This window comes from Centruroides sculpturatus, unplaced genomic scaffold (genome assembly GCF_000671375.1).
Source record: "Centruroides sculpturatus isolate CEXI.00-Female unplaced genomic scaffold, Cexi_2.0 scaffold54, whole genome shotgun sequence".
NCBI classification, from domain to species: Eukaryota; Metazoa; Arthropoda; class Arachnida; order Scorpiones; family Buthidae; genus Centruroides; species Centruroides sculpturatus.
The window spans coordinates 636,536-663,882 of NW_019384340.1; the positions used below are offsets into that span (position 1 = coordinate 636,536).

The 27,347-nt window shown below is 33.3% G+C and overlaps 1 protein-coding gene, 2 long non-coding RNA genes and 2 other non-coding genes across 5 annotated transcripts; 1 reads left to right on the forward strand and 4 right to left on the reverse strand.

Moving 5' to 3' along the window:
* Positions 1-9,535: 9,535 nt before the first annotated feature.
* LOC111634083 lies at positions 9,536-10,187 on the reverse strand. Its single transcript, XR_002758148.1, has 3 exons — positions 10,075-10,187; positions 9,941-10,001; positions 9,536-9,870 (listed from the first exon to the last, which is right to left on the reverse strand). It is a non-coding gene; the product is annotated as an uncharacterized LOC111634083 (long non-coding RNA).
* A 4,367-nt stretch (positions 10,188-14,554) lies between these two features.
* Trnah-gug lies at positions 14,555-14,626 on the reverse strand. Its single transcript has one exon. It is a non-coding gene; the product is annotated as a tRNA-His (tRNA).
* A 1,732-nt stretch (positions 14,627-16,358) lies between these two features.
* LOC111633916 (mediator of RNA polymerase II transcription subunit 27-B-like) lies at positions 16,359-27,113 on the reverse strand. The gene is made up of 8 exons (XM_023378573.1): positions 26,947-27,113; positions 26,518-26,766; positions 26,301-26,445; positions 19,370-19,500; positions 19,203-19,296; positions 19,013-19,120; positions 18,885-18,926; positions 16,359-16,623 (listed from the first exon to the last, which is right to left on the reverse strand). Exons 2-8 carry the CDS (start codon positions 26,727-26,729, stop codon positions 16,411-16,413), a joined length of 945 nt encoding a protein of 314 aa, XP_023234341.1. The 5' UTR covers positions 26,730-26,766; positions 26,947-27,113; the 3' UTR covers positions 16,359-16,410.
* On the reverse strand, positions 22,881-22,952 carry Trnah-gug. Its single transcript has one exon. It is a non-coding gene; the product is annotated as a tRNA-His (tRNA).
* On the forward strand, positions 26,732-27,226 carry LOC111634068. Its single transcript, XR_002758142.1, has 2 exons — positions 26,732-26,812; positions 26,899-27,226. It is a non-coding gene; the product is annotated as an uncharacterized LOC111634068 (long non-coding RNA).
* The last annotated feature ends 121 nt before the right edge of the window (positions 27,227-27,347 follow it).

Below are 27,347 nucleotides of genomic sequence, written 5' to 3' on the forward strand. Positions count from 1 at the left end.
TCCTCAAATTCCTAGAATCATTTTCTCATTATTAGTTGCAAAAATTAATAATATATATTTAAGTAAAACATTTCAACTCAACTTCAATAGAAGATACACCTGTAATATCTTTAATTGTTTGTAGTGTTTCTTCATAAAAATTTTCTTCTGCTTTATCATTTTTGTATATTGAATCTTCTTTTTTAATTGTTGGCTAATTTTGTTAATATTCAAAGAAGTTTAATCATATATAATATATTCTATTTAATAATAGAATATAATCTTACCTTTCTTACTGTTTGTTTATATTGTTTTGTTTTAAGTTTTGACAGCTGATTTTGATATTTAACAATTCTTGTCTTCTGTTTCTGACTAGTCTTTTCAAGTCTATTTTTTGATTTATTGAATTTGTTTGACTGTAGATCTCTTGCTAATTTAGCCTTTTCTTTTAATAATTCAATACTTTCTTTTTTACTTTTAGAATCTTTCAATTCTTCTATTAAAATATCAAGTTGTTTTTCAAAATATTTTTGCTCCTAAAAAAGAGAAACAAAACTTTAACTTCAATTGGTATTATCACATATGTATTGAAACACTAGTAACTAATACATATAGCAATATAATTTTATTTTCACCACACACACACATACAATGAAACCTGCTAACCTGACCACTTTGAGCTGGTCTCTTCAGTGGTCATGTTAACATGTTTCACTGTATATAAGAAAGTCAAATGGTTTCTTCCTAGAGTCAACAATTCTTTATTAATAAAGACTTTTTGGATGATTAACCATCTGAAGACCTTTCAGGTAATTAAGCACATTCAAACTGCAAATATATCCTTCAAGTGTTGTTATATTTCAAAAATAGTTTTTCTACAGTCAGAATTTACTGATTGTTTTATCGTACAAGTACTTGTATTTTTGACTAATTCTTGATTTAATATGTAATTAATATTAATTTTATTTCAAGTGATAAGTCATCATAATATCTAAACAAGTAAGATTAAGAACATGTTACAGTATATTTCTGCTAAAAAGAGAATTGTTTTAAAAGTTTGAAAATACGGGAAGTTCTCATTTAAGTTATTGGCTGGAAGCTGCGACATTAAGCGAAACAACATAATACAACCAATTTTACCGTAGGCTAAATAATACAGGGTATCCCAAAAGTCTCCATACAGTGACACAAATCAAGCTCACCAGTGGTCAAATAAATAAAAACCATTGAACACTTAGTTGGTTGTGCCTGTTCAATGGGCTGGCCACCATGCAGTGTTCTGGATTTTCTTCATGTGTCTAACACCTAAACAGAATCCAGTTTCCACATAGAAAGTCCTGCTAGAAGTTTATCCTATTGGCAGATCACTCATGTGTTCCGTTGCCTTACTCCCTCAATTCACTGACACAAATCTTTAATGCTAACATTTTAATGTTTTGTGAAGTTACATTTCACTTTTGTATGTATGGAAACTTTTGGGATACCCTGTACAATTTGGTTAATAATAATTTATCTGGAAGTCACGTTAAAAAAGAAAGAATACTGGTGATTCCCCGAAGAAAAATATTTGAATTCAACACTGTACATGGAGGACCCTTAATTCGAATTTGCCTGTGCCCCATAAAGCTACAATGTGCCAAATATGATGATGTTTTTTTTTTACAAAAAACACTTACCTGAAGTAAAATATCTTTAATTTCTTTATACTTTTGGTTAATAAACTGAGCTTCTTCTAATCTCATTTTCTTCGTTAACCATTTATTCTCTAGTTTTATAATTTTCTATATAATAAAGATAAAACATTTATTTTATTGTAAAAATATTTCCCAAAAACCTTATTATAGGCCATCTTCAGGGTAAGATTCAAGCTTCGAAGCTTGAATTGTGCCCAAGGCTAAGTATAACAACTACAAGCTTTAAGGGTTTTTACATGCTTTCTTTCTATCATATACTTTCATGCTGTTGGAAGCGTATTAGCATCCCTTGAAAATCCAAAATGGTTAGAAGAGATGAACTGCAGGGTGGTAAAACTAACGGACCGAGTAAAAAATACCGTTATGTCGATGATGTGTTTATAATTTGGAAAGATAATCGACGAATTGAAGACTTTTTACTCGCAATCAATAACAATGGTCATGGGTTAAAACTAAAATGATAACAAAAAAACTATACTCGTCTCCATTTTTTTAGACATTGATATAAAATTTAAACAAGGAAGCAAGTACAAACAGCGGCGTATTTAAAACCCACGCATTCTCCCCTATACTGTACTTATAAAAACGCAAGAATGGTATAACTTAATTCTTATAAAAACTTACTTTATTATTCCATATATTAGCGCTTCTTTTCTTTTTAATTCTCCCAACTGTTTTTGCTAGTTCGCTGCATTGAATCTTTTTATTTTTCAATCGTTGTTCTTTCTTACTACTGTAGTAACGAAGTAAATCCAACTGTTTAGTCTGATCAAATAATTTTTGCTTCAGTTTGTCCACACTTTCCTAGAATACAGCAAAAGTTTGTAATATTGTCAGTGTTAACACTGTAAACATGAAGATGCCAACACGAGATGCACAAGAAATCGAAAATAATGCTACACGAAAACAATAGGTTTTAATTAAGTTTTGTGTTGGGGAAACCAGGAATAATTATGGGGATTTTTCTACCCGTCCGGATTCGATCCCCGGACCGCTCAACCATCTGGCTGGGGTATTATATATATGTTTATATAGCTCACTTGCCATTACAAATCTAAATTGATATACGCTTGTTTATCAGGCCATAAGTGAGGTACTGCAGACAGCAGAAACTGTTAAAAACACGCGGTAACAACTGCCCCGTTTCCCCTATTTAAAATTTATTAATCCAAGCAAGTTAATCGTTTAAATTGTTACATAAAAAAACATTAAAAATTACTTGCACGTTTAGTGAATTAACTCTTCCTTCCGAAATTGCAGAATGATCGATTTTAACATTCTTCTCTTGATCTAGCTAAAATAACAATAGAAATTACTAAAAATGCTTCCGAAGACGGGTTTTTAAGTTGAATATATTTACCGAAATTATCAGTTTCTTTCTCTGGTGCAATTCTTCAACCTCTTCTTTCAATTTTTTTATAATTTTTTCGTTGTTTCGTAGTTGTTCTTCGTAGTCTTCTTTTTGGGCCTTCCTCTCCTTTTCTACAGATATAGAAGAATTATATTAGAATATGATTTTATTACGCATATAAAAATGTACTTACCGATTAGTTGTAAGCGACGAGTCAATATTTCTATATCTTTTTTGTAAGAGTCTTTTGTTTTCGAAGAAGACTTCATATTTCATTTTTAACAGTTTTATCCAAGTGTTTGTACTAAAACTGCTTAAGCGTTGCTATGGTAAACATTTCAGATGTTATCGATCATCATTTTGAACAACAGTTGCATTATTTTACAAATACAATAGACTCGACAACTGCTAGTGGGAGGACAAAGATTTTCTAGTTTCTACTGTGACCTTGTATTGTGCCCGTGGCTAAGTATAACAACTACAAGCTTTAAGGGTTTTTAATCCCCATGCTTTTTTCATAGTTTCTACTGTGACCTTGTCACCCAACTCTACCCATTCCTGCAGCTACAAAGAAAGCGGAGGTCAATCGTTGAAACTTGAGATAATTGACATTGTAATAAAGCGCTTATCGGTTTGTTTATGTTAAAAATAAATGTTATTCACATTGTTCTGTCGAATACATCAGAGAATACGCCACTCAAGTAGAAGCGTACACGAATTTGAAAGTATCGAAATTACGTTATGACAATGATGGAGAATATGTCGGTGATAAGACAAGACATTGGTGTAAATAAAAAGGAATTATACTAGACTACTCAATACCATACACTCCTTCCTACACAATACGTCTCCCAGTCTCCTTTCTTCCATTTACTCTCATTTGGTTTCAGGAGCGCCCGTACATTGGGTCACGCGTCCCCTTTTTCTAATCCCAAGGGTGCTCCAAATTTCATTATCGACAAACAATAGAAAATTCATGACTTCTGGTTATCCCATGCAACTGTTTTTATATACATAGACCAAAACTACATCCATTGTTTTCGAGGCCAAGTTAACCTCCCCAGTGCAATCAGAGCCACGCCGAACCGACATTGAATCATAGAGTTTGAAGCTTCTTGAATAATATACGACAGTGCCGTAACTAGCCATTCCTGTGCCCTGTGCAGGAATTTGCATTTAGGCCCCTTGATTAATTAGGTTTGGGAAAGTAATAAAACAAATACATGCATTTTGGGCCCATCTTTCAAGTGGGTCCTGTGCGGGTGCACCTGTTGCACCTGCCTAGTTACGGCACTGATATACGATGCCGTTTTTTCGTAGCATGTGCCCCCTTTCTACAGTCTGTGAACGCCGCTGGCTGTTTCATTTTTTTTGTGAAGAACGACATGAAAACACTGAAAAATACGAGAAATTCTTTCCGAGTTTGTAAACTGAGAGAAAACACAGGGAACTATGTCTTTCTGTTTACTTTTTTGTGTAGATTTGAACGAAAACTAAGAGAATGCGGTAATATATGCCATATACCATCGTTTTCTTTCTAGAATCATTGCTTTTATTTGTAGAATTAACACGTAGCCTCTACTTACTGTTTAAAAACGTACAGTACATTTTATATATTGCGTAAAGTCATTATAATTTTATTTTTTAAATAACCATTCTTATTTACACAGAAAAATGTCAGTTTTTTCCTAGGACGAAGAAGAGGATTTCAAAGAAGCACGAATTTCGTTATTTGGACGATTTCATTACAATACATCCTTATAAACACCCCTCACGATAACATTCACAATTGAACCATTAAGTAGTTTGTTCGTTGCATCCAATCATTTACATATCACGGTTCGTTACAGTATACGACACCGTCACATAACACCGCTTCCCAAAATCCAACCCGTAGGTCCTCGTCCTGGGAAGTGAAAACATCACTCGATGTTTTCGAGTGGCGGCTTGTTGTACAGTTGTCTGTGCAACTTTGTTAACAAAGATGTAAGGATATTTGCAAAATGCTAAAACTTTCTAAAGATATTTTCATTGAGAGCACGGATGCTGTGTTTAAACTGTTTCATAAGTATAAAGGAATATGTAATTTATAGGCCTATATATGAGGATGTTTGTTTGTTTGTATCGCTATACACTCCTAGGCCGTTCGACTAATTGCTACGAAACTCGGTAGTTCCGTTTAAGTTTAAATACTTTTAACGTAGATCATGTAGTACAGTACATCCCACCCCAAAATATCTATTGATTTTCTGTAAATCAATTAATTTCTATCTACATTCAATTTTCTGATTTATCTTCACTTTTATAACACCTAAATAGGGTTCAGCTTCCCATAAAAAAGTCTTCCCTAAATGCATCCCCTCAGTAGATCACTCACGTGTTGCGTTGATCACGTGAGCGACAGTCTCACCCTATTCATCTCGTTATAATAAAAAAAACTAACACTTACTTTAGGCAATTGTTCATTAAAATAATAGAATGAATACTTACACGCATTTAACTTTCCAAGTCATCATATTAATGTCGTGTTTAATTTCTATCGATATACCTTGTATTTTTAATACAGTATTATTTAACAATGAAGTAATAATTCTCATCTAACAAGTATCGATCACTTTAACATATTTTCCTATGAAACTTGTGTTTTTCCGGTGCAAACTGGTCAAATTATTTCAATTTAAAACGTTTCTTCCGGAAACAGCTAATAGATGACTCGCACGAATCCATTGCTAACGGAAAAATATAATGTACAGTACAGTGGTAAGATACTACAGTACTAATTTAAGGTGGACGTTACCTTAAAACCTGGACACTTCATCCTTCCCTTAATTTCACCCCGTGATTTGTTTTTAATTATTATACAATGCTTTCTTGTATATACTTCATTACTCAATACGATTTCATCCCCTTGATATTCATCTATATAACTGCTTTCAAGGGAAAAGTTTTGAATTGAAATAAACAAAAACAGTTTTTATTTGTTNAAAAACGATTCCAGAAATGCATTACTGATAATGGACCTTACCCAGATGAATTCCGGAAATTACAATATTTCTCGCCCCAGTTACCATTCTTTCATACAAGCCCCAACCCCCCGCGATTCTGTGGGGGCCTTCCTCCTCCAGCTCTTTAGGGACCGTTGCCGCATCGTTCCGGTGACCTAAGGCTCCAACCCGTTGGATTTCTCCCTTCGTTTCCTTCACCGATGTAGTGACCAATGATTCCCTTATGACCGAAATCCCTGCTCCAAAGTCGACTGTCGCCGAAAGTTGATTTCCGGCGCCTACCAGCTTAATTCTGTTCGGCGACTCCCTCAACTTTTGGTCGATCGTCGTGAACCGCGCCCACTCGTTTTGCCGCGACCTCACTAGCCTCTCTGTTGCCCGACTACCCGCGAGTTCCCTTTTTCTTCTATTATCAGCACGAGGACTTTTGTTACCCCGATAATAGATTTCTGTCCCCGATTCGGTTACAGACGAAGGCCTCTTTTCTCCACACGTTACCTCGACCCTATCCTTCGCTTGCACGCTTCCCGGTGGCCCCGAGAGTTTGAATGCCCTCGCCTCCGCCACCACGCGGTCCGCTACCTTGGGTCGCACGTGTTTGGCTTCGCCGCCTTCCCGCCTATTAGGGCAATCTCTTTTCTGCTGGTGTTTTCCTTGGCCTGTGAAGTTCAGCCCGTGGCTTGTTACCTGACGAGCTTATCCTATCCCAGAAGGTGCGGTTCCCTTTAAGTTTTTCGGGCCGTGACAATTTTAGCATAATTTATAATCATAAATTTGTGCAAATATAATTTAAATGAATGTAAACTGAAAGAAATAACCTTTGTAGTTGCTAAGTGTAGTTGTAAACGAAAGAACAGCAAGAGAAAAGAATTTGATGAAATTTCAACTCAAAATTCAATAGCATAAACAAGTATTTATTTAATATACCAATATGTACAAAATGATATGATGAAAATTTTATGGTCTACAAGCATCGTGATACACATCTAAATTTCGAACGTCTCTCCACGTAGGTGGCATATTATTGTGAAGACGATTGCCACATCGGCGACAAGGAGCAGTGAAAAGAGAAGAATAACTATGCAACCAAGTAACAAATGATTTCACTGCTAGATCCGGTAACAGTGGTGAATAAAAATGCAACATAGCTGCGTTGGCATGATCTGTCACCTACCACAAAGAAAATACTGTATTAACTGTGCCAAGCAATTTTGAATATATTAATAATAAATATAAATTTCTCCAAATAAATATGTTCAAGCAATGTTTTGCATGCAACAATTTTATACAATGTATTGGTTCAATTTTACAGATTGTCATAAACATTTCTTTGAATACAAAATATCCCAATTTTTAAGGAAGTTTGTATATAATTGACAAAACTAAAGGAATATCTATTTAAAAGTCGATTGTTTATCTACTTTATTATTATTATTATTTTTTTCACAAGACTACATTTTATACCTTTTGAATTGCTACAAAGTTTCTCAGTTTACCTTGCACGGAATATATTGAAATAGTTTGAAAACTATTTCAGTATATTCAAACTATTTCAGTATATTTCCAAACAAGTATCCCAGATGAAAAATGTAATACAGTCAAACCTTGGGTTATGAACAATTCGGTTTTTAAGAACAAATTTTGAATGCCTTATTTGCTCTGGTTGCCATACAATAACTTGTTTCCGAGCAAGCTACTCGGCAGAGCAGCCACTGATGGTCAACTTCCTATGTTAAAGAAAGTCAATGGTCCGACCAATCAATGACAGGACTACTGATTTAGAAGTTAGTGAAGCAGAAATCGTCTTGTGTCATTACACATTGCAACACAAACCATTGATGATGTAGTTATTCAAATTATATTTCAACGTGCATGCGAGTAAGCTACTACTTTCATTTTTCGGTACTTAAATAAAAAAAAAAAAAATTAATTAATTTATTATATTGCATGCAACAGGGTTGAGTCTCTATTTATAGCACTGATGGATTATTGATGGTTTCAGTCTCAGTTGGCGATGACAAATCATTTTGCTTTTTATATACAGAGTGGGGCAGAAAGGACGGATGTTTTTTAAATGGCTAGAACTCACCACAGGTGAAGTGACGGATGTTTGGCAGGTGGCATGAAGGTAGTGAGGTCTTAGCATTGTGTTTTTAGTTGAAGGCATAGAGCCATAGACAATCGAATGCTATGTGTTTGCATATGACTATTTCCTCAAGAATAACGAGTCTATTGTGTCAGTTCAGCGCGAGTTTCGTCGTTATTTCAATATCCACAGAAACAAAGCCGTTTTTGTTCATAACACCATCCTACGTTGGGTTAAAGCATTCATATGCGAGGTACACTCGTGGACAAAAGACTGCCGTGAGCACCACGAATGTCATGTACCCCTGAAAATGTGGAGACCATCAGACTAGCCTTGCTGCACAGTCTTCGTTGATCTGCTCGGAAGCATTCTTCTGAACTTGGCATCAGTTATCATTCAGTACAGTGTATTCTGCATTTAGACCATTTCCATCCCTACAAATTGGCCATTGTGCAACAGGAGAAGCCTGGGGATTACACACAGAGTGATGTTAGAAAGAGTGGATGCTGACTTCAAAAAACGATTCCAGAAATGCATTACTGATAATGGACAACATATGGGAGATGATGTTTTCCACACTTGCTTCTGTAAAATGCTATTTCAACACAAACTCACATCTTCCAACAAATCTTTTGTAGTAACAATTACAGAAGTTGTGATTTTTTAAAAAATGTCTGTCCTTTCTGCCCCACCCTGTATATAAAATGGATGTAGATAATACAATATTATATATACATAATACTATCTATTATATATTGCATTTGTAGGCAATCTTATGAATGAAATACAGCTAAAAAGGTAAAAAAAAAAGGGGTTTTATTTGGGGGGTCAAAACAGAGTAATCCATTTTACATTGTTTCTTACGGGAAAATTTGTTTCAGTTTGAAAACAACTTTTAGGAATGAATTATGTTCATAAATCAAGTTTTGACTGTATATCAATTAAGAAAAAAATTGATACTTTGCTTAGTTTTACCTAAATCTACACTCTCGACATGTTACTATTTCTGCAAAGCCATCATATTTCGTAAACAAATATGAGATCTGTTGTATTTTAGTAAATTCTAATTTAATGATCTAAATGCCATTTCCTTTTTGATCATAATACATTCTTTATACTTCATATTTTTTAAATGGACATATTTCTTTTTGCATCTAGACTCTAACTAATTACTCCTCCTTAGTCAAAACATTCTACAACATGACTGTAGAATGCTATCTGACTTAGATAATTTAAAATTCTCACACAGCAGTATTTAGATTTTTTAAACTTGATATTTATATTGCATTAAAATTATTAAATTATCTNATTAATATGTATTAAAATATTTTTTTCTTTAGGTCAAAACTTTTGTAGAATCCTGTAATACATTAGAGAAAATTCTTCCCAATTTGCAACGAGAGAATGAACAATTGAAAATGTTAAAGAATGAACTTAATGAAGAATTACACAACTTAAAACAGAAAGCTGCAGATGATGTAAATTTAATAAAGCCATGATAAATAATTTATTTATTATACATAAATGTTTTATTTTTTTCAATATTATGGATATTTGAAACAGAAAATTAATTTTAATAACATAACACATAAGATGCATTATTTATAAGATCAGAAGTTATTTATAACTGAATTATTTGTATTTGTTCACTCTTATTCTTTGTATTTATTTCCACAAATTTTTTTGCTGCTTCCTTTATGGATGCGCGACACTCTTCAAGATTTTCATCGTTATCACTCAATGAAGGATTCTTAACTGTAGGTTTTTAACATAAGTAATTTAGTTTTAATTTTAAAAAAATAAGATTAAATATTAATTTAAATACCTGATAATTCTTTTCTAAGTTTAATGTCTGAAACTATTACTGGTTTTAATTGTTCCTGAAACTGAAAAACAAATTTTATTTATTCATCTGTCAAATATAATAAACAAATAAGAGAGAGAATTGATTAAACTTACTCCTTCTAGTTCTATTTTCTTCTTCAGTTCATGTAAATTATGGTCTTTAATATTTTTAAGAAGAATTTTAACACCATCATTACATAGTTTTAATAGTTCTTCAGTTGAAAGATTCTTAGTTGGAATTTCATAATTTTCCTATAAAAATTAGATATTCCAATTTTTATATTTTTACGTTCCTTATACAGCTAATTCTAAACAGTTTTATACCTGGATTAAAATATTTTGGAGACTTATGAAAATATGTTGTAAGGATAATTTTATAGTTCCCAATAGTTTATTAATTTGTTTCATTTCGTTTTCATTTTGCTGTTGTTTTGCTAACAGAGCTAATTCTTTTTGATTTAAATCTTTTGCAACATCCCTACAAATAAAGATTATAATTTATTTTTAATATTACTGAAATGTAGATATATTAGAAAGCATACATTTTGTTATAATTATTAGTATCTCTTAATTTCTCTAAGGTAATTTCTACTTCTGTTTCTTCATTTTTCAATTCTTTTAATCTTTGTTGCAATTCATCACGAAGTGTTTCTAATTCCTTACGGGTTGTTTGCTGTTGGAAATATTTTTCCTCAAATTCCTAGAATCATTTTCTCATTATTAGTTGCAAAAATTAATAATATATATTTAAGTAAAACATTTCAACTCAACTTCAATAGAAGATACACCTGTAATATCTTTAATTGTTTGTAGTGTTTCTTCATAAAAATTTTCTTCTGCTTTATCATTTTTGTATATTGAATCTTCTTTTTTAATTGTTGGCTAATTTTGTTAATATTCAAAGAAGTTTAATCATATATAATATATTCTATTTAATAATAGAATATAATCTTACCTTTCTTACTGTTTGTTTATATTGTTTTGTTTTAAGTTTTGACAGCTGATTTTGATATTTAACAATTCTTGTCTTCTGTTTCTGACTAGTCTTTTCAAGTCTATTTTTTGATTTATTGAATTTGTTTGACTGTAGATCTCTTGCTAATTTAGCCTTTTCTTTTAATAATTCAATACTTTCTTTTTTACTTTTAGAATCTTTCAATTCTTCTATTAAAATATCAAGTTGTTTTTCAAAATATTTTTGCTCCTAAAAAAGAGAAACAAAACTTTAACTTCAATTGGTATTATCACATATGTATTGAAACACTAGTAACTAATACATATAGCAATATAATTTTATTTTCACCACACACACACATACAATGAAACCTGCTAACCTGACCACTTTGAGCTGGTCTCTTCAGTGGTCATGTTAACATGTTTCACTGTATATAAGAAAGTCAAATGGTTTCTTCCTAGAGTCAACAATTCTTTATTAATAAAGACTTTTTGGATGATTAACCATCTGAAGACCTTTCAGGTAATTAAGCACATTCAAACTGCAAATATATCCTTGAAGTGTTGTTATATTTCAAAAATAGTTTTTCTACAGTCAGAATTTACTGATTGTTTTATCGTACAAGTACTTGTATTTTTGACTAATTCTTGATTTAATATGTAATTAATATTAATTTTATTTCAAGTGATAAGTCATCATAATATCTAAACAAGTAAGATTAAGAACATGTTACAGTATATTTCTGCTAAAAAGAGAATTGTTTTAAAAGTTTGAAAATACGGGAAGTTCTCATTTAAGTTATTGGCTGGAAGCTGCGACATTAAGCGAAACAACATAATACAACCAATTTTACCGTAGGCTAAATAATACAGGGTATCCCAAAAGTCTCCATACAGTGACACAAATCAAGCTCACCAGTGGTCAAATAAATAAAAACCATTGAACACTTAGTTGGTTGTGCCTGTTCAATGGGCTGGCCACCATGCAGTGTTCTGGATTTTCTTCATGTGTCTAACACCTAAACAGAATCCAGTTTCCACATAGAAAGTCCTGCTAGAAGTTTATCCTATTGGCAGATCACTCATGTGTTCCGTTGCCTTACTCCCTCAATTCACTGACACAAATCTTTAATGCTAACATTTTAATGTTTTGTGAAGTTACATTTCACTTTTGTATGTATGGAAACTTTTGGGATACCCTGTACAATTTGGTTAATAATAATTTATCTGGAAGTCACGTTAAAAAAGAAAGAATACTGGTGATTCCCCGAAGAAAAATATTTGAATTCAACACTGTACATGGAGGACCCTTAATTCGAATTTGCCTGTGCCCCATAAAGCTACAATGTGCCAAATATGATGATGTTTTTTTTTTACAAAAAACACTTACCTGAAGTAAAATATCTTTAATTTCTTTATACTTTTGGTTAATAAACTGAGCTTCTTCTAATCTCATTTTCTTCGTTAACCATTTATTCTCTAGTTTTATAATTTTCTATATAATAAAGATAAAACATTTATTTTATTGTAAAAATATTTCCCAAAAACCTTATTATAGGCCATCTTCAGGGTAAGATTCAAGCTTCGAAGCTTGAATTGTGCCCAAGGCTAAGTATAACAACTACAAGCTTTAAGGGTTTTTAATCCCCATGCTTTTTTCATAGTTTCTACTGTGACCTTGTCACCCAACTCTACCCATTCCTGCAGCTACAAAGAAAGCGGAGGTCAATCGTTGAAACTTGAGATAATTGACATTGTAATAAAGCGCTTATCGGTTTGTTTATGTTAAAAATAAATGTTATTCACATTGTTCTGTCGAATACATCAGAGAATACGCCACTCAAGTAGAAGCGTACACGAATTTGAAAGTATCGAAATTACGTTATGACAATGATGGAGAATATGTCGGTGATAAGACAAGACATTGGTGTAAATAAAAAGGAATTATACTAGACTACTCAATACCATACACTCCTTCCTACACAATACGTCTCCCAGTCTCCTTTCTTCCATTTACTCTCATTTGGTTTCAGGAGCGCCCGTACATTGGGTCACGCGTCCCCTTTTTCTAATCCCAAGGGTGCTCCAAATTTCATTATCGACAAACAATAGAAAATTCATGACTTCTGGTTATCCCATGCAACTGTTTTTATATACATAGACCAAAACTACATCCATTGTTTTCGAGGCCAAGTTAACCTCCCCAGTGCAATCAGAGCCACGCCGAACCGACATTGAATCATAGAGTTTGAAGCTTCTTGAATAATATACGACAGTGCCGTAACTAGCCATTCCTGTGCCCTGTGCAGGAATTTGCATTTAGGCCCCTTGATTAATTAGGTTTGGGAAAGTAATAAAACAAATACATGCATTTTGGGCCCATCTTTCAAGTGGGTCCTGTGCGGGTGCACCTGTTGCACCTGCCTAGTTACGGCACTGATATACGATGCCGTTTTTTCGTAGCATGTGCCCCCTTTCTACAGTCTGTGAACGCCGCTGGCTGTTTCATTTTTTTTGTGAAGAACGACATGAAAACACTGAAAAATACGAGAAATTCTTTCCGAGTTTGTAAACTGAGAGAAAACACAGGGAACTATGTCTTTCTGTTTACTTTTTTGTGTAGATTTGAACGAAAACTAAGAGAATGCGGTAATATATGCCATATACCATTGTTGCTTTTATTTGTAGAATTAACACGTAGCCTCTACTTACTGTTTAAAAACGTACAGTACATTTTATATATTGCGTAAAGTCATTATAATTTTTTTTAAATAACCATTCTTATTTACACGGAAAAATGTCAGTTTTTTCCTAGGACGAAGAAGAGGATTTCGAAGAAGCACGAATTTCGTTATTTGGACGACTTCATTACAATACATCCTTACAAACACCCCTCACGATAACATTCACAGTTGAACCATTATCTAGTTTGTTCGTCGCATCCAATCATTTACATATCCACGCTTCGTTACAGTATACGACACCGTCACATAACACCGACACCCTATTCATCTCGTTATAATAAAAAAAAAAACTAACATTTACTTTAGGCAATTGTTCATTAAAATAATAGAATGAATACTTACACGCATTTAACTTTCCAAGTCATCATATTAATGTCGTGTTTAATTTCTATCGATATACCTTGTATTTTTAATACAGTATTATTTAACAATGAAGTAATAATTCTCATCTAACAAGTATCGATCACTTTAACATATTTTCCTATGAAATTGTGTGTTTTTCCGGTGAGAAGTGGTCAAGTTATGTCAATTTAAAACGTTTCCTCTGGAAACAGCTAATAGATGACTCGCACGAATCCATTGCTAACGGAAAAATATAATGTACAGTACAGTGGTAAGATACTACAGTACTAATTTAAGGTGGACGTTACCTTAAAACCTGGACACTTCATCCTTCCCTTAATTTCACCCCGTGATTTGTTTTTAATTATTATACAATGCTTTCTTGTATATACTTCATTACTCAATACGATTTCATCCCCTTGATATTCATCTATATAACTGCTTTCAAGGGAAAAGTTTTGAATTGAAATAAACAAAAACAGTTTTTATTTGTTTGTTCCTATGAAATATTACCATTTAAATGAATAAATCATTAGTAATAATTAAAAAAAAAGTGCCGTGACCAGGATTCGAACCTGGGTTATTGCGGCCACAACGCAATGTCCTAACCACTAGACGATCACGGCAACTCCGACACGTCTCTAAGTTCTTCTTATTCCCTATAAATATCCGAAGTTACTAAAGTGTAACGAGTTAAATATAAAAATACAAAAACTATTTCGTTCAGTTAGTGTATATTATATGTAATGTAGCCTATATTCTTCTTGCATAATATATAACCAATTTATGATACAAATATTTTAATTACAGTAGGTTAATTGAATTTAATTATATATATATTTTTATCTACAAGAACAATTACTTTCATTAATTACTCCTTTATTATAATAAAACATTTATAATTATTATATTAATTCAATTTATTTTTTATTTAATTTAAAATTCTTTTCGGCCATAGTATAGCCGAAAAAACGAAAAAGAAAACAGGAATGGGGATTACAAGTATTTTGAGGATATCTTCATTATAATCTGCAGAAATCTAGTCCGTAATCTACACCATTTCAAAACACCTATCCGGAGTACTATGTCCGATCATTGGAGGCATACCATTTAATGGGTATGCATTTATGGGCGCAATAGCCGCAATTTTCTTACTTCTAATTGAAAAATTCATTCATCGACGGTGGTCCCGAAAAAGAAAACTATACGCCTATTGATCCTATTGGCCCTCGCCTCCACCACCACGCGGTCCGCTACCTTGGGTCGCACGTGTTTGGCTTCGCCGCCTTCCCGCCTATTAGGGCAATCTCTTTTCTGCCGGTGTTTTCCTTGGCCTGTGAAGTTCAGCCCGTGGCTTGTTACCTGTATATGTCTAAACCGAGAATATGAACCCGGTTTAGACAGTTATTATCTAGGAATAATCACATCCACAAATTCCAAAATATACTAGACAATCAGCAACTTTATTCTTACCCAGATGAATTCCGGAAATTACAATATTTCTCGCCCCAGTTACCATTCTTTCATACAAGCCCCAACCCACCGCGATTCTGTGGGGGCCTTCCTCCTCCAGCTCTTTAGGGACCGTTGCCGCATCGTTCCGGTGACCTAAGGCTCCAACCCGTTGGATTTCTCCCTTCGTTTCCGTCACCGATGTAGTGACCAATGATTCCCTTATGACCGAAATCCCTGCTCCAAAGTCGACTGTCGCCGAAAGTTGATTTCCGGCGCCTACCAGCTTAATTCTGTTCGGCGACTCCCTCAACTTTTGGTCGATCGTCGTGAACCGCGCCCACTCGTTTTGCCGCGACCTCACTAGCCTCTCTGTTGCCCGACTACCCGCGAGTTCCCTTTTTCTTCTATTATCAGCACGAGGACTTTTGTTACCCCGATAATAGATTTCTGTCCCCGATTCGGTTACAGACGAAGGCCTCTTTTCTCCACACGTTACCTCGACCCTATCCTTCGCTTGCACGCTTCCCGGTGGCCCCGAGAGTTTGAATGCCCTCGCCTCCGCCACCACGCGGTCCGCTACCTTGGGTCACACGTGTTTGGCTTCGCCGCCTTCCCGCCTATTAGGGCAATCTCTTTTCTGCTGGTGTTTTCCTTGGCCTGTGAAGTTCAGCCCGTGGCTTGTTACCTGACGAGCTTATCCTATCCCAGAAGGTGCGGTTCCCTTTAAGTTTTTCGGGCCGTGACAATTTTAGCATAATTTATAATCATAAATTTGTGCAAATATAATTTAAATGAATGTAAACTGAAAGAAATAACCTTTGTAGTTGCTAAGTGTAGTTGTAAACGAAAGAACAGCAAGAGAAAAGAATTTGATGAAATTTCAACTCAAAATTCAATAGCATAAACAAGTATTTATTTAATATACCAATATGTACAAAATGATATGATGAAAATTTTATGGTCTACAAGCATCGTGATACACATCTAAATTTCGAACGTCTCTCCACGTAGGTGGCATATTATTGTGAAGACGATTGCCACATCGGCGACAAGGAGCAGTGAAAAGAGAAGAATAACTATGCAACCAAGTAACAAATGATTTCACTGCTAGATCCGGTAACAGTGGTGAATAAAAATGCAACATAGCTGCGTTGGCATGATCTGTCACCTACCACAAAGAAAATACTGTATTAACTGTGCCAAGCAATTTTGAATATATTAATAATAAATATAAATTTCTCCAAATAAATATGTTCAAGCAATGTTTTGCATGCAACAATTTTATACAATGTATTGGTTCAATTTTACAGATTGTCATAAACATTTCTTTGAATACAAAATATCCCAATTTTTAAGGAAGTTTGTATATAATTGACAAAACTAAAGGAATATCTATTTAAAAGTCGATTGTTTATCTACTTTATTATTATTATTATTTTTTTCACAAGACTACATTTTATACCTTTTGAATTGCTACAAAGTTTCTCAGTTTACCTTGCACGGAATATATTGAAATAGTTTGAAAACTATTTCAGTATATTCAAACTATTTCAGTATATTTCCAAACAAGTATCCCAGATGAAAAATGTAATACAGTCAAACCTTGGGTTATGAACAATTCGGTTTTTAAGAACAAATTTTGAATGCCTTATTTGCTCTGGTTGCCATACAATAACTTGTTTCCGAGCAAGCTACTCGGCAGAGCAGCCACTGATGGTCAACTTCCTATGTTAAAGAAAGTCAATGGTCCGACCAATCAATGACAGGACTACTGATTTAGAAGTTAGTGAAGCAGAAATCGTCTTGTGTCATTACACATTGCAACACAAACCATTGATGATGTAGTTATTCAAATTATATTTCAACGTGCATGCGAGTAAGCTACTACTTTCATTTTTCGGTACTTAAATAAATAAAAAAAAAATTAATTTATTTATTATATTGCATGCAACAGGGTTGAGTCTCTATTTATAGCACTGATGGATTATTGATGGTTTCAGTCTCAGTTGGCGATGACAAATCATTTTGCTTTTTATATACAGAGTGGGGCAGAAAGGACGGATGTTTTTTAAATGGCTAGAACTCACCACAGGTGAAGTGACGGATGTTTGGCAGGTGGCATGAAGGTAGTGAGGTCTTAGCATTGTGTTTTTAGTTGAAGGCATAGAGCCATAGACAATCGAATGCTATGTGTTTGCATATGACTATTTCCTCAAGAATAACGAGTCTATTGTGTCAGTTCAGCGCGAGTTTCGTCGTTATTTCAATATCCACAGAAACAAAGCCGTTTTTGTTCATAACACCATCCTACGTTGGGTTAAAGCATTCATATGCGAGGTACACTCGTGGACAAAAGACTGCCGTGAGCACCACGAATGTCATGTACCCCTGAAAATGTGGAGACCATCAGACTAGCCTTGCTGCACAGTCTTCGTTGATCTGCTCGGAAGCATTCTTCTGAACTTGGCATCAGTTATCATTCAGTACAGTGTATTCTGCATTTAGACCATTTCCATCCCTACAAATTGGCCATTGTGCAACAGGAGAAGCCTGGGGATTACACACAGAGTGATGTTAGAAAGAGTGGATGCTGACTTCAAAAAACGATTCCAGAAATGCATTACTGATAATGGACAACATATGGGAGATGATGTTTTCCACACTTGCTTCTGTAAAATGCTATTTCAACACAAACTCACATCTTCCAAGAAATCTTTTGTAGTAACAATTACAGAAGTTGTGATTTTTTAAAAAATGTCTGTCCTTTCTGCCCCACCCTGTATATAAAATGGATGTAGATAATACAATATTATATATACATAATACTATCTATTATATATTGCATTTGTAGGCAATCTTATGAATGAAATACAGCTAAAAAGGTAAAAAAAAAAGGGGTTTTATTTGGGGGGTCAAAACAGAGTAATCCATTTTACATTGTTTCTTACGGGAAAATTTGTTTCAGTTTGAAAACAACTTTTAGGAATGAATTATGTTCATAAATCAAGTTTTGACTGTATATCAATTAAGAAAAAAATTGATACTTTGCTTAGTTTTACCTAAATCTACACTCTCGACATGTTACTATTTCTGCAAAGCCATCATATTTCGTAAACAAATATGAGATCTGTTGTATTTTAGTAAATTCTAATTTAATGATCTAAATGCCATTTCCTTTTTGATCATAATACGTTCTTTATACTTCATATTTTTTAAATGGACATATTTCTTTTTGCATCTAGACTCTAACTAATTACTCCTCCTTAGTCAAAACATTCTACAACATGACTGTAGAATGCTATCTGACTTAGATAATTTAAAATTCTCACACAGCAGTATTTAGATTTTTTAAACTTGATATTTATATTACATTAAAATTATTAAATTATCTGTTGATTTTTAAAATAAAAATATATCATTTAATCTTACCTTCTGAAAAACTTTATATCTAGAATCAGACCAAACATCCAACTGGAAAATAAACAATTTTTAATTAGTGCACAAGAAATAAAATAAAGTATGCATTATTTTTTGAGTTTATTAAATGAAATTCTTACTTTATCATCATCAGTATAGAAATCCTCATTATATCCTTTTATGACTACCCATTCAATTATCAAACCTCGTAATATTACAAGAGCTTTTAAAGTTCTGGCCAATGTAATCTTTAATAATAAAATACAATTTATGTATAAAAGAAGTAAAAGAATTATAAAGATTTAAAATAATTTTAGAGCAAATACATACTTTCAGCATAGCTGAACTTCCACATGGTCTCATAACTTCAATAGACATGTCTGGAAATAGTCTATGTAGACCTGATGTAAAAGCATCCACATTTCTGTGATGAAAAAGAATGTTTTGATTAAACTGAGTAATATTTTTATAAATTTTAAAATTACCATAATACTCACTGGGGAGAAACGTTGTGACCATTGTGCTGAGGTCTTCGGAATCTCTTAGTTGCTAAAAGGGGGTTTATATTCGATCGTTTCAGTGAATTTTGATTGAGAATTGCTGAGGCATGACTGGCGTGTTCATGAACCTATCAATAAAATGTTAGAAATATAAAATAAGAATAATTAATAATTTAAAATTATTATTTACTATGGTATATTTCTAACANCCACGCATTCTCCCCTATACTGTACTTATAAAAACGCAAGAATGGTATAACTTAATTCTTATAAAAACTTACTTTATTATTCCATATATTAGCGCTTCTTTTCTTTTTAATTCTCCCAACTGTTTTTGCTAGTTCGCTGCATTGAATCTTTTTATTTTTCAATCGTTGTTCTTTCTTACTACTGTAGTAACGAAGTAAATCCAACTGTTTAGTCTGATCAAATAATTTTTGCTTCAGTTTGTCCACATTTTCCTAGAATACAGCAAAAGTTTGTAATATTGTCAGTGTTAACACTGTAAACATGAAGATGCCAACACGAGATGCACAAGAAATCGAAAATAATGCTACACGAAAACAATAGGTTTTAATTAAGTTTTGTGTTGGGGAAACCAGGAATAATTATGGGGATTTTTCTACCCGTCCGGATTCGATCCCCGGACCGCTCAACCATCTGGCCGGGGTATTATATATATGTTTATATAGCTCACTTGCCATTACAAATCTAAATTGATATACGCTTGTTTATCAGGCCATAAGTGAGGTACTGCAGACAGCAGAAACTGTTAAAAACACATGGTAACAACTGCCCCGTTACCCCTACTTTAAAATTTATTAATCCAAGCAAGTTAATCGTTTAAATTGTTACATAAAAAACATTAAAAATTACTTGCACGTTTAGTGAATTAACTCTTCCTTCCGAAATTGCAGAATGATCGATTTTAACATTCTTCTCTTGATCTAGCTAAAATAACAATAGAAATTACTAAAAATGCTTCCGAAGACGGGTTTTTAAGTTGAATATATTTACCGAAATTAGCAATTTCTTTCTTTGGTGCAATTCTTCAACCTCTTCTTTCAATTTTTTTATAATTTTTTCGTTGTTTCGTAGTTGTTCTTCGTAGTCTTCTTTTTGGGCCTTCCTCTCCTTTTCTACAGATATAGAAGAATTATATTAGAATATGATTTTATTACGCATATAAAAATGTACTTACCGATTAGTTGTAAGCGACGAGTCAATATTTCTATATCTTTTTTGTAAGAGTCTTTTGTTTTCGAAGAAGACTTCATATTTCATTTTTAACAGTTTTATCCAAGTGTTTGTACTAAAACTGCTTAAGCGTTGCTATGGTAAACATTTCAGATGTTATCGATCACCATTTTGAACAACAGTTGCATTATTTTACAAATACAATAGACTCGACAATTGCTAGTGGGAGGACAAAGATTTTCTAGTTTCTACTGTGACCTTGTATTGTGCCCATGGCTAAGTATAACAACTACAAGCTTTAAGGGTTTTTAATCCCCATGCTTTTTTCACAGTTTATACTGTGACCTTGTCACCCAACTCTACCCATTCCTGCAGCTACAAAGAAAGCGGAGGTCAATCGTTGAAACTTGAGATAATTGACATTGTAATAAAGCGCTTATCGGTTTGTTTATGTTAAAAATGAATGTTATTCACATTCTTCTGTCGAATACATCAGAGAATACGCCACTCAAGTAGAAGCGTACACGAATTTGAAAGTATCGAAATTACGTTATGACAATGATGGAGAATATGTCGGTGATAAGACAAGACATTGGTGTAAATAAAAAGGAATTATACTAGTACACTCCTTCCTACACAATACGTCTCCCAGTCTCCTTTCTTCCATTTACTCTCATTTGGTTTCAGGAGCGCCCGTACATTGGGTCACGCGCCCCCTTTTTCTAATCCCAAGGGTGCTCCAAATTTCATTATCGACAAACAATAGAAAATTCATGACTTCTGGTTATCCCATGCAACTGTTTTTATATACATAGACCAAAACTACATCCATTGTTTTCGAGGCCAAGTTAACCTCCCCAGTGCAATCAGAGCCACGCCGAACCGACATTGAATCATAGAGTTTGAAGCTTCTTGAATAATATACGACAGTGCCGTAACTAGCCATTCCTGTGCCCTGTGCAGGAATTTGCATTTAGGCCCCTTGATTAATTAGGTTTGGGAAAGTAATAAAACAAATACATGCATTTTGGGCCCATCTTTCAAGTGGGTCCTGTGCGGGTGCACCTGTTGCACCTGCCTAGTTACGGCACTGATATACGATGCCGTTTTTTCGTAGCATGTGCCCCCTTTCTACAGTCTGTGAACGCCGCTGGCTGTTTCATTTTTTTTGTGAAGAACGGCATGAAAACACTGAAAAATACGAGAAATTCTTTCCGAGTTTGTAAACTGAGAGAAAACACAGGGAACTATGTCTTTCTGTTTACTTTTTTGTGTAGATTTGAACGAAAACTAAGAGAATGCGGTAATATATGCCATATACCATCGTTTTCTTTCTAGAATCATTGCTTTTATTTGTAGAATTAACACGTAGCCTCTACTTACTGTTTAAAAACGTACAGTACATTTTATATATTGCGTAAAGTCATTATAATTTTTTTTAAATAACCATTCTTATTTACACGGAAAAATGTCAGTTTTTTCCTAGGACGAAGAAGAGGATTTCGAAGAAGCACGAATTTCGTTATTTGGACGACTTCATTACAATACATCCTTACAAACACCCCTCACGATAACATTCACAGTTGAACCATTATCTAGTTTGTTCGTCGCATCCAATCATTTACATATCCACGCTTCGTTACAGTATACGACACCGTCACATAACACCGACACCCTATTCATCTCGTTATAATAAAAAAAAAAACTAACATTTACTTTAGGCAATTGTTCATTAAAATAATAGAATGAATACTTACACGCATTTAACTTTCCAAGTCATCATATTAATGTCGTGTTTAATTTCTATCGATATACCTTGTATTTTTAATACAGTATTATTTAACAATGAAGTAATAATTCTCATCTAACAAGTATCGATCACTTTAACATATTTTCCTATGAAATTGTGTGTTTTTCCGGTGAGAAGTGGTCAAGTTATGTCAATTTAAAACGTTTCCTCTGGAAACAGCTAATAGATGACTCGCACGAATCCATTGCTAACGGAAAAATATAATGTACAGTACAGTGGTAAGATACTACAGTACTAATTTAAGGTGGACGTTACCTTAAAACCTGGACACTTCATCCTTCCCTTAATTTCACCCCGTGATTTGTTTTTAATTATTATACAATGCTTTCTTGTATATACTTCATTACTCAATACGATTTCATCCCCTTGATATTCATCTATATAACTGCTTTCAAGGGAAAAGTTTTGAATTGAAATAAACAAAAACAGTTTTTATTTGTTTGTTCCTATGAAATATTACCATTTAAATGAATAAATCATTAGTAATAATTAAAAAAAAAGTGCCGTGACCAGGATTCGAACCTGGGTTATTGCGGCCACAACGCAATGTCCTAACCACTAGACGATCACGGCAACTCCGACACGTCTCTAAGTTCTTCTTATTCCCTATAAATATCCGAAGTTACTAAAGTGTAACGAGTTAAATATAAAAATACAAAAACTATTTCGTTCAGTTAGTGTATATTATATGTAATGTAGCCTATATTCTTCTTGCATAATATATAACCAATTTATGATACAAATATTTTAATTACAGTAGGTTAATTGAATTTAATTATATATATATTTTTATCTAAAAGAACAATTACTTTCATTAAAATTACAATCCCTTGTTTTCATTTTAAACTTTAATTACTCCTTTATTTAAAAATCTTTTCGGCCATAGTATAGTCGAAAAAACGAAAAAACAGTCACTATATATTCACTTTCACTGTTCCAGAATACAGTATAATTTTTGACGACTGATTTTTTTTTGAAGGTTACCAGCAGTACACTATAAATGCATCTATAATATTGTAATGCTTGTTTCTTGTTGTTTACAATTACAGATGTTTCTAAAATGAAACCAAAAGTAGCGGAGATACCAACGATAAATTTTGTAATATAAAATGGGAGTACTTAATATTGATTCGAAACATAAAGAACACATACGGTAACAGATAATGTTACAGTCATTGTAAGGAAGTTCATTAATCTTCATATCTAGAATTGAGATCTTTCAATTTTTTATCACTTAATTCTGTAGGAAGATAACAAATGAAAAGATTAAAATCTCTATAATTGGTCCCATTCAGCTAAGTATGCAGATAAAAAAGATTACAGTGTGAATTATAAAAACGGATTGGAAGATAAATTAACAAAATCGATATTTAATAAAATATCAATAATTTTTTTGAAAAGGATGATTGTGCGATTGGAAAATTGATAAAGATTATGCAGCAAGAAAAAATCTATATTCATTGATTGAATAGTTAAACTAAACTACAGACAAAAAGGCATGGGTATACTAATACTTTGATCCGATTGTTAGTCAAATTTAAGTGTCGTAGACTGGAATGTGAATGTGAAAAGCTTCGAAGATCTCTAATAAAATTGTTTTGAAATTTATAAATGTAAGACTCAACGCCCATAGATGTTTATAAAACGATTATTATTTGTTTGATGTGTTTAAAGCTTCTTGTCCTATTCAATTGCTGTACTTCTTAAATCTCACAACTCGACAAATGTAGGACTTATCATACAAGATATGTGTTTAGAAGAGCGTGACGAAATTAATTATTCCGAATTGTCGTTTTTGTACGCATTTCGGGTCTAAATTCCTCTTCAGCTCTTGACAATTCTTTAAAAACTGGTTTTGGGAAGAAGTCGCAATTATAGATATTATATATCAAAAAATGTAATCTAAAAACTATGTAGAATATTAACCCGGTAAATAAAATCACTTAAAATTATTCTAATTTGCACAACTTATTCGATTTAATAGAAATAGATAAAATTAAATAATAAAATAAAAAGATTGTAGAAATAAAACCAATTGTAAAAATTATAGAAATGGTGCGTGAACCGCTGACTTTTTCTACACTTTTGACAAAGTGTAGAAAGTGTATTGACATTTACTAAAAAACAGAGCAAATAATACGTAATTCGTGACGCTGTTTCCCGTTTAGCAAATCGTTTCGCCAGTCAAGCTGAAAATTTNTTCATAAGTGCTTAGCACCATATAAGGAAATTTATAAAGACCTTTTAACTAGAAGCAAGCAATCTAAAATTACATACATTTTGCAAAAGGTAAAGCATGGATCTGAAGATAATGCAGAAAAATGCTCAGAGGATAAGGATAACTTGCCAAAAAGAAAACGCTCTCGGTTAATTAATAGTGTTTTTAGTGATGACGAAGAAAACATTGTTTAATTTATATTAATATGTATCACTTAAAAATATTTTAATGAAGATATTTATCTTAATTGTGAAAATATACTAGCATGTTTTTTAATTTTTGGAACCTAACCCTCCTTTTCGTATTAGTCCTTTGTTTAGTATAACACAGATTCGCATAACATGGCAATTTTTTGGAACGTAACTACCATGTTTTACGGGGGTTACCTGTAATTAATAATAAAAATTATATATATAATTTTTGTTGTTAATTAAAGTACAACAGTATTAGCTCCATAATTTAACTAATTATTAATATCAGAAATTATTTGAAGTTTGTTCTCCAGTGAAGAATAAAGTAATAATATCCATCTAAATAACATCTAACTTTTGATTAAATTACATAAATAACTTAATTATTTTACTTTATAAAGAAAATTTGTTTGCATATAGTTTTACATTTGGACCATTGTTTTATGGACAATAATAACTTATATTTTTGAACTTTTTAAATAAGTGATGTGTCATGATGTGCACATTAAAAACAATACTTTTATAACTACAGATGGCACAATTTGTTTCCAGTACACAATACAATCACTTTTGGCACCACATTTAAAAAAGAAAAGCATTACTTCTTAGGAAACAGCGTTCCATCAATAGGCTGCTTCCTGAGAACCGGTATTGCATTTAAAACTTTTACAGTTATCGTCACAGAATATTTTAAACATAATGTATGTTCTCTTAATGAAGGTAAACAGAAATATTAGCATCAATGCACATTGTAAATAGTCACGTTTTCCATTTCAAATATGGTGTTGTAGTGGTATAGTACACACTTAAAATACATCATCCTTACTTATAATAATTTTTGAATAGCTGTTATTTGAGTGGCCAGAAATACCCATAAACAAAGTAAAAATTTCCCCATTATGCTACAAAGTAGACTATAAGACCGAGAGGACACGTCTGCACGATACGAACAAATCAAGTTTCCCATCCTAACCGGGTCCATCTGTATTAAGGCAGGTATCAGTCTACAGAAACTTATATTCTATTTTTTAACGCAACCGGGAAATTTGGGTACGATCACACCTCAAACGAGATGGTTGGGATCTCGTCAGAGCCATACACCGCATTCATAAGAGCAAAAAAGTCAAAAGGAACCACATCTCTACATGCCACCCTTTAGGAGATACAGCCCCGACACCGGCCTACTTCCGGGTGGTGCCTGATCTGGAGTGACGTTGCTCACCAAGACTATTGCCTTTAAGTATTTAGCCCATGCAACCGCGACGGCTTCGAGTAGCCCACCCGACCGTTCGAGAGTACTCGACGTTATATAGTTTTAGGAGTGCGAGGGCTCACCCAGTGGGTGTCAACAGCCTCGACCGACGTAGAGCACGAGGAACAGACACCGGTACCGGTTCAACGTAAAAACCGACCTTTAGAAACCGGTTCCATTGACATTTTTGCCCATACAAGTTGGTAATGTAAATTATAGCGGTCCTCTTGAAAAAGTGTACACGGGCCAGAATTTCTCACCTTATCGCACCATCGATAAACTTTGATCATATCGGTATATAAAGGAGATTTATCGTAAGTAGGATCTTGACTCAATAATCCAGAATTACCAAGAGTTAATGGTGTCGTCGGATTTCCCAACAACGTGCAGGCAGTTTCCAGATCCCTAAAATATATCAAAAACGATTGTTTACCATATGAAAAAATTCCGCGAAAAGATGCGTGATGTCAGCCATACCTGAGACGAGAAATGACGTTAGCCAACGAGGTTTGTAATTGAGAAAGAAATTGTTTTTCCTTCCCTTCGTCGCCCTGGCAAGCCTTCATGCCATCGGCTAATAATTTGAATACTTCTCTAGTCGTATTCCTCAGAGCTTTCACCGCTTTTAATCCAGAATTAAGCGCTTCCATATTCGGGACCTCGGCCATTTTACTCTGCCAAAACGCCATCTCGCGGCGAAAAACGTTTATTACATAAATCTGAAGGCTGTTAATAGTGAAGTTTACGACCGTTAGAAGCTTATTTCAAATTTGTAAGTACGTACTGTACGTCTAATTTAATAACGTGTTATAAATGTATGAAATTTAATATTTAGTTTCGAATACAACGTTTCTGTAGATATAAGAAATATGGAAAAGGAAGGAGAGAAGAAGGAATCGGCGGTACCTTGGAAATGCTGGCCACGTGGTTGCAGACGTCCGGAAATTCACGAATTATCGTTTTATAAGTTTTTTCAATGTGGATATCAATTATTTCCTCCTCCAAAGCTCAAATCAGAAAAATAATTATCTTTTCAAAGATAATTGCCTGTAATAGGAATTATAGAAGTGACAAATATCTCCCGACGTGAAATTTAAATGATGTAATATTGAGCATTTGCATTATTATCCGTTTATGTTAACAATTTTTGATAAATAATATTAAAATGTTAATTATTTTTTTGTAATTAAAACGAGTAGTTTTAAACTTTTATAAATATGCATTAAAAGAAATTTTCTTTCTACGATGAATATGATCCAATGACATAGCCCGTTTCATTTTGATGCGAGCTGAATAAAGTAATAATA

Coding starts and splice junctions, on each gene's coding strand:
- LOC111633916 (XM_023378573.1), bottom strand. CDS start 26,729: ATGGCGTTTTGGCAGAGTAAAATGGCCGAGGTCCCGAATATGGAAGCG. Junction 19,297..19,369: donor GGTCACAACGTTTCTCCCCA/GTGAGTATTATG, acceptor TTTTCATCACAG/AAATGTGGATGCTTTTACAT. Junction 18,927..19,012: donor TCTATACTGATGATGATAAA/GTAAGAATTTCA, acceptor TTTATTTTCCAG/TTGGATGTTTGGTCTGATTC.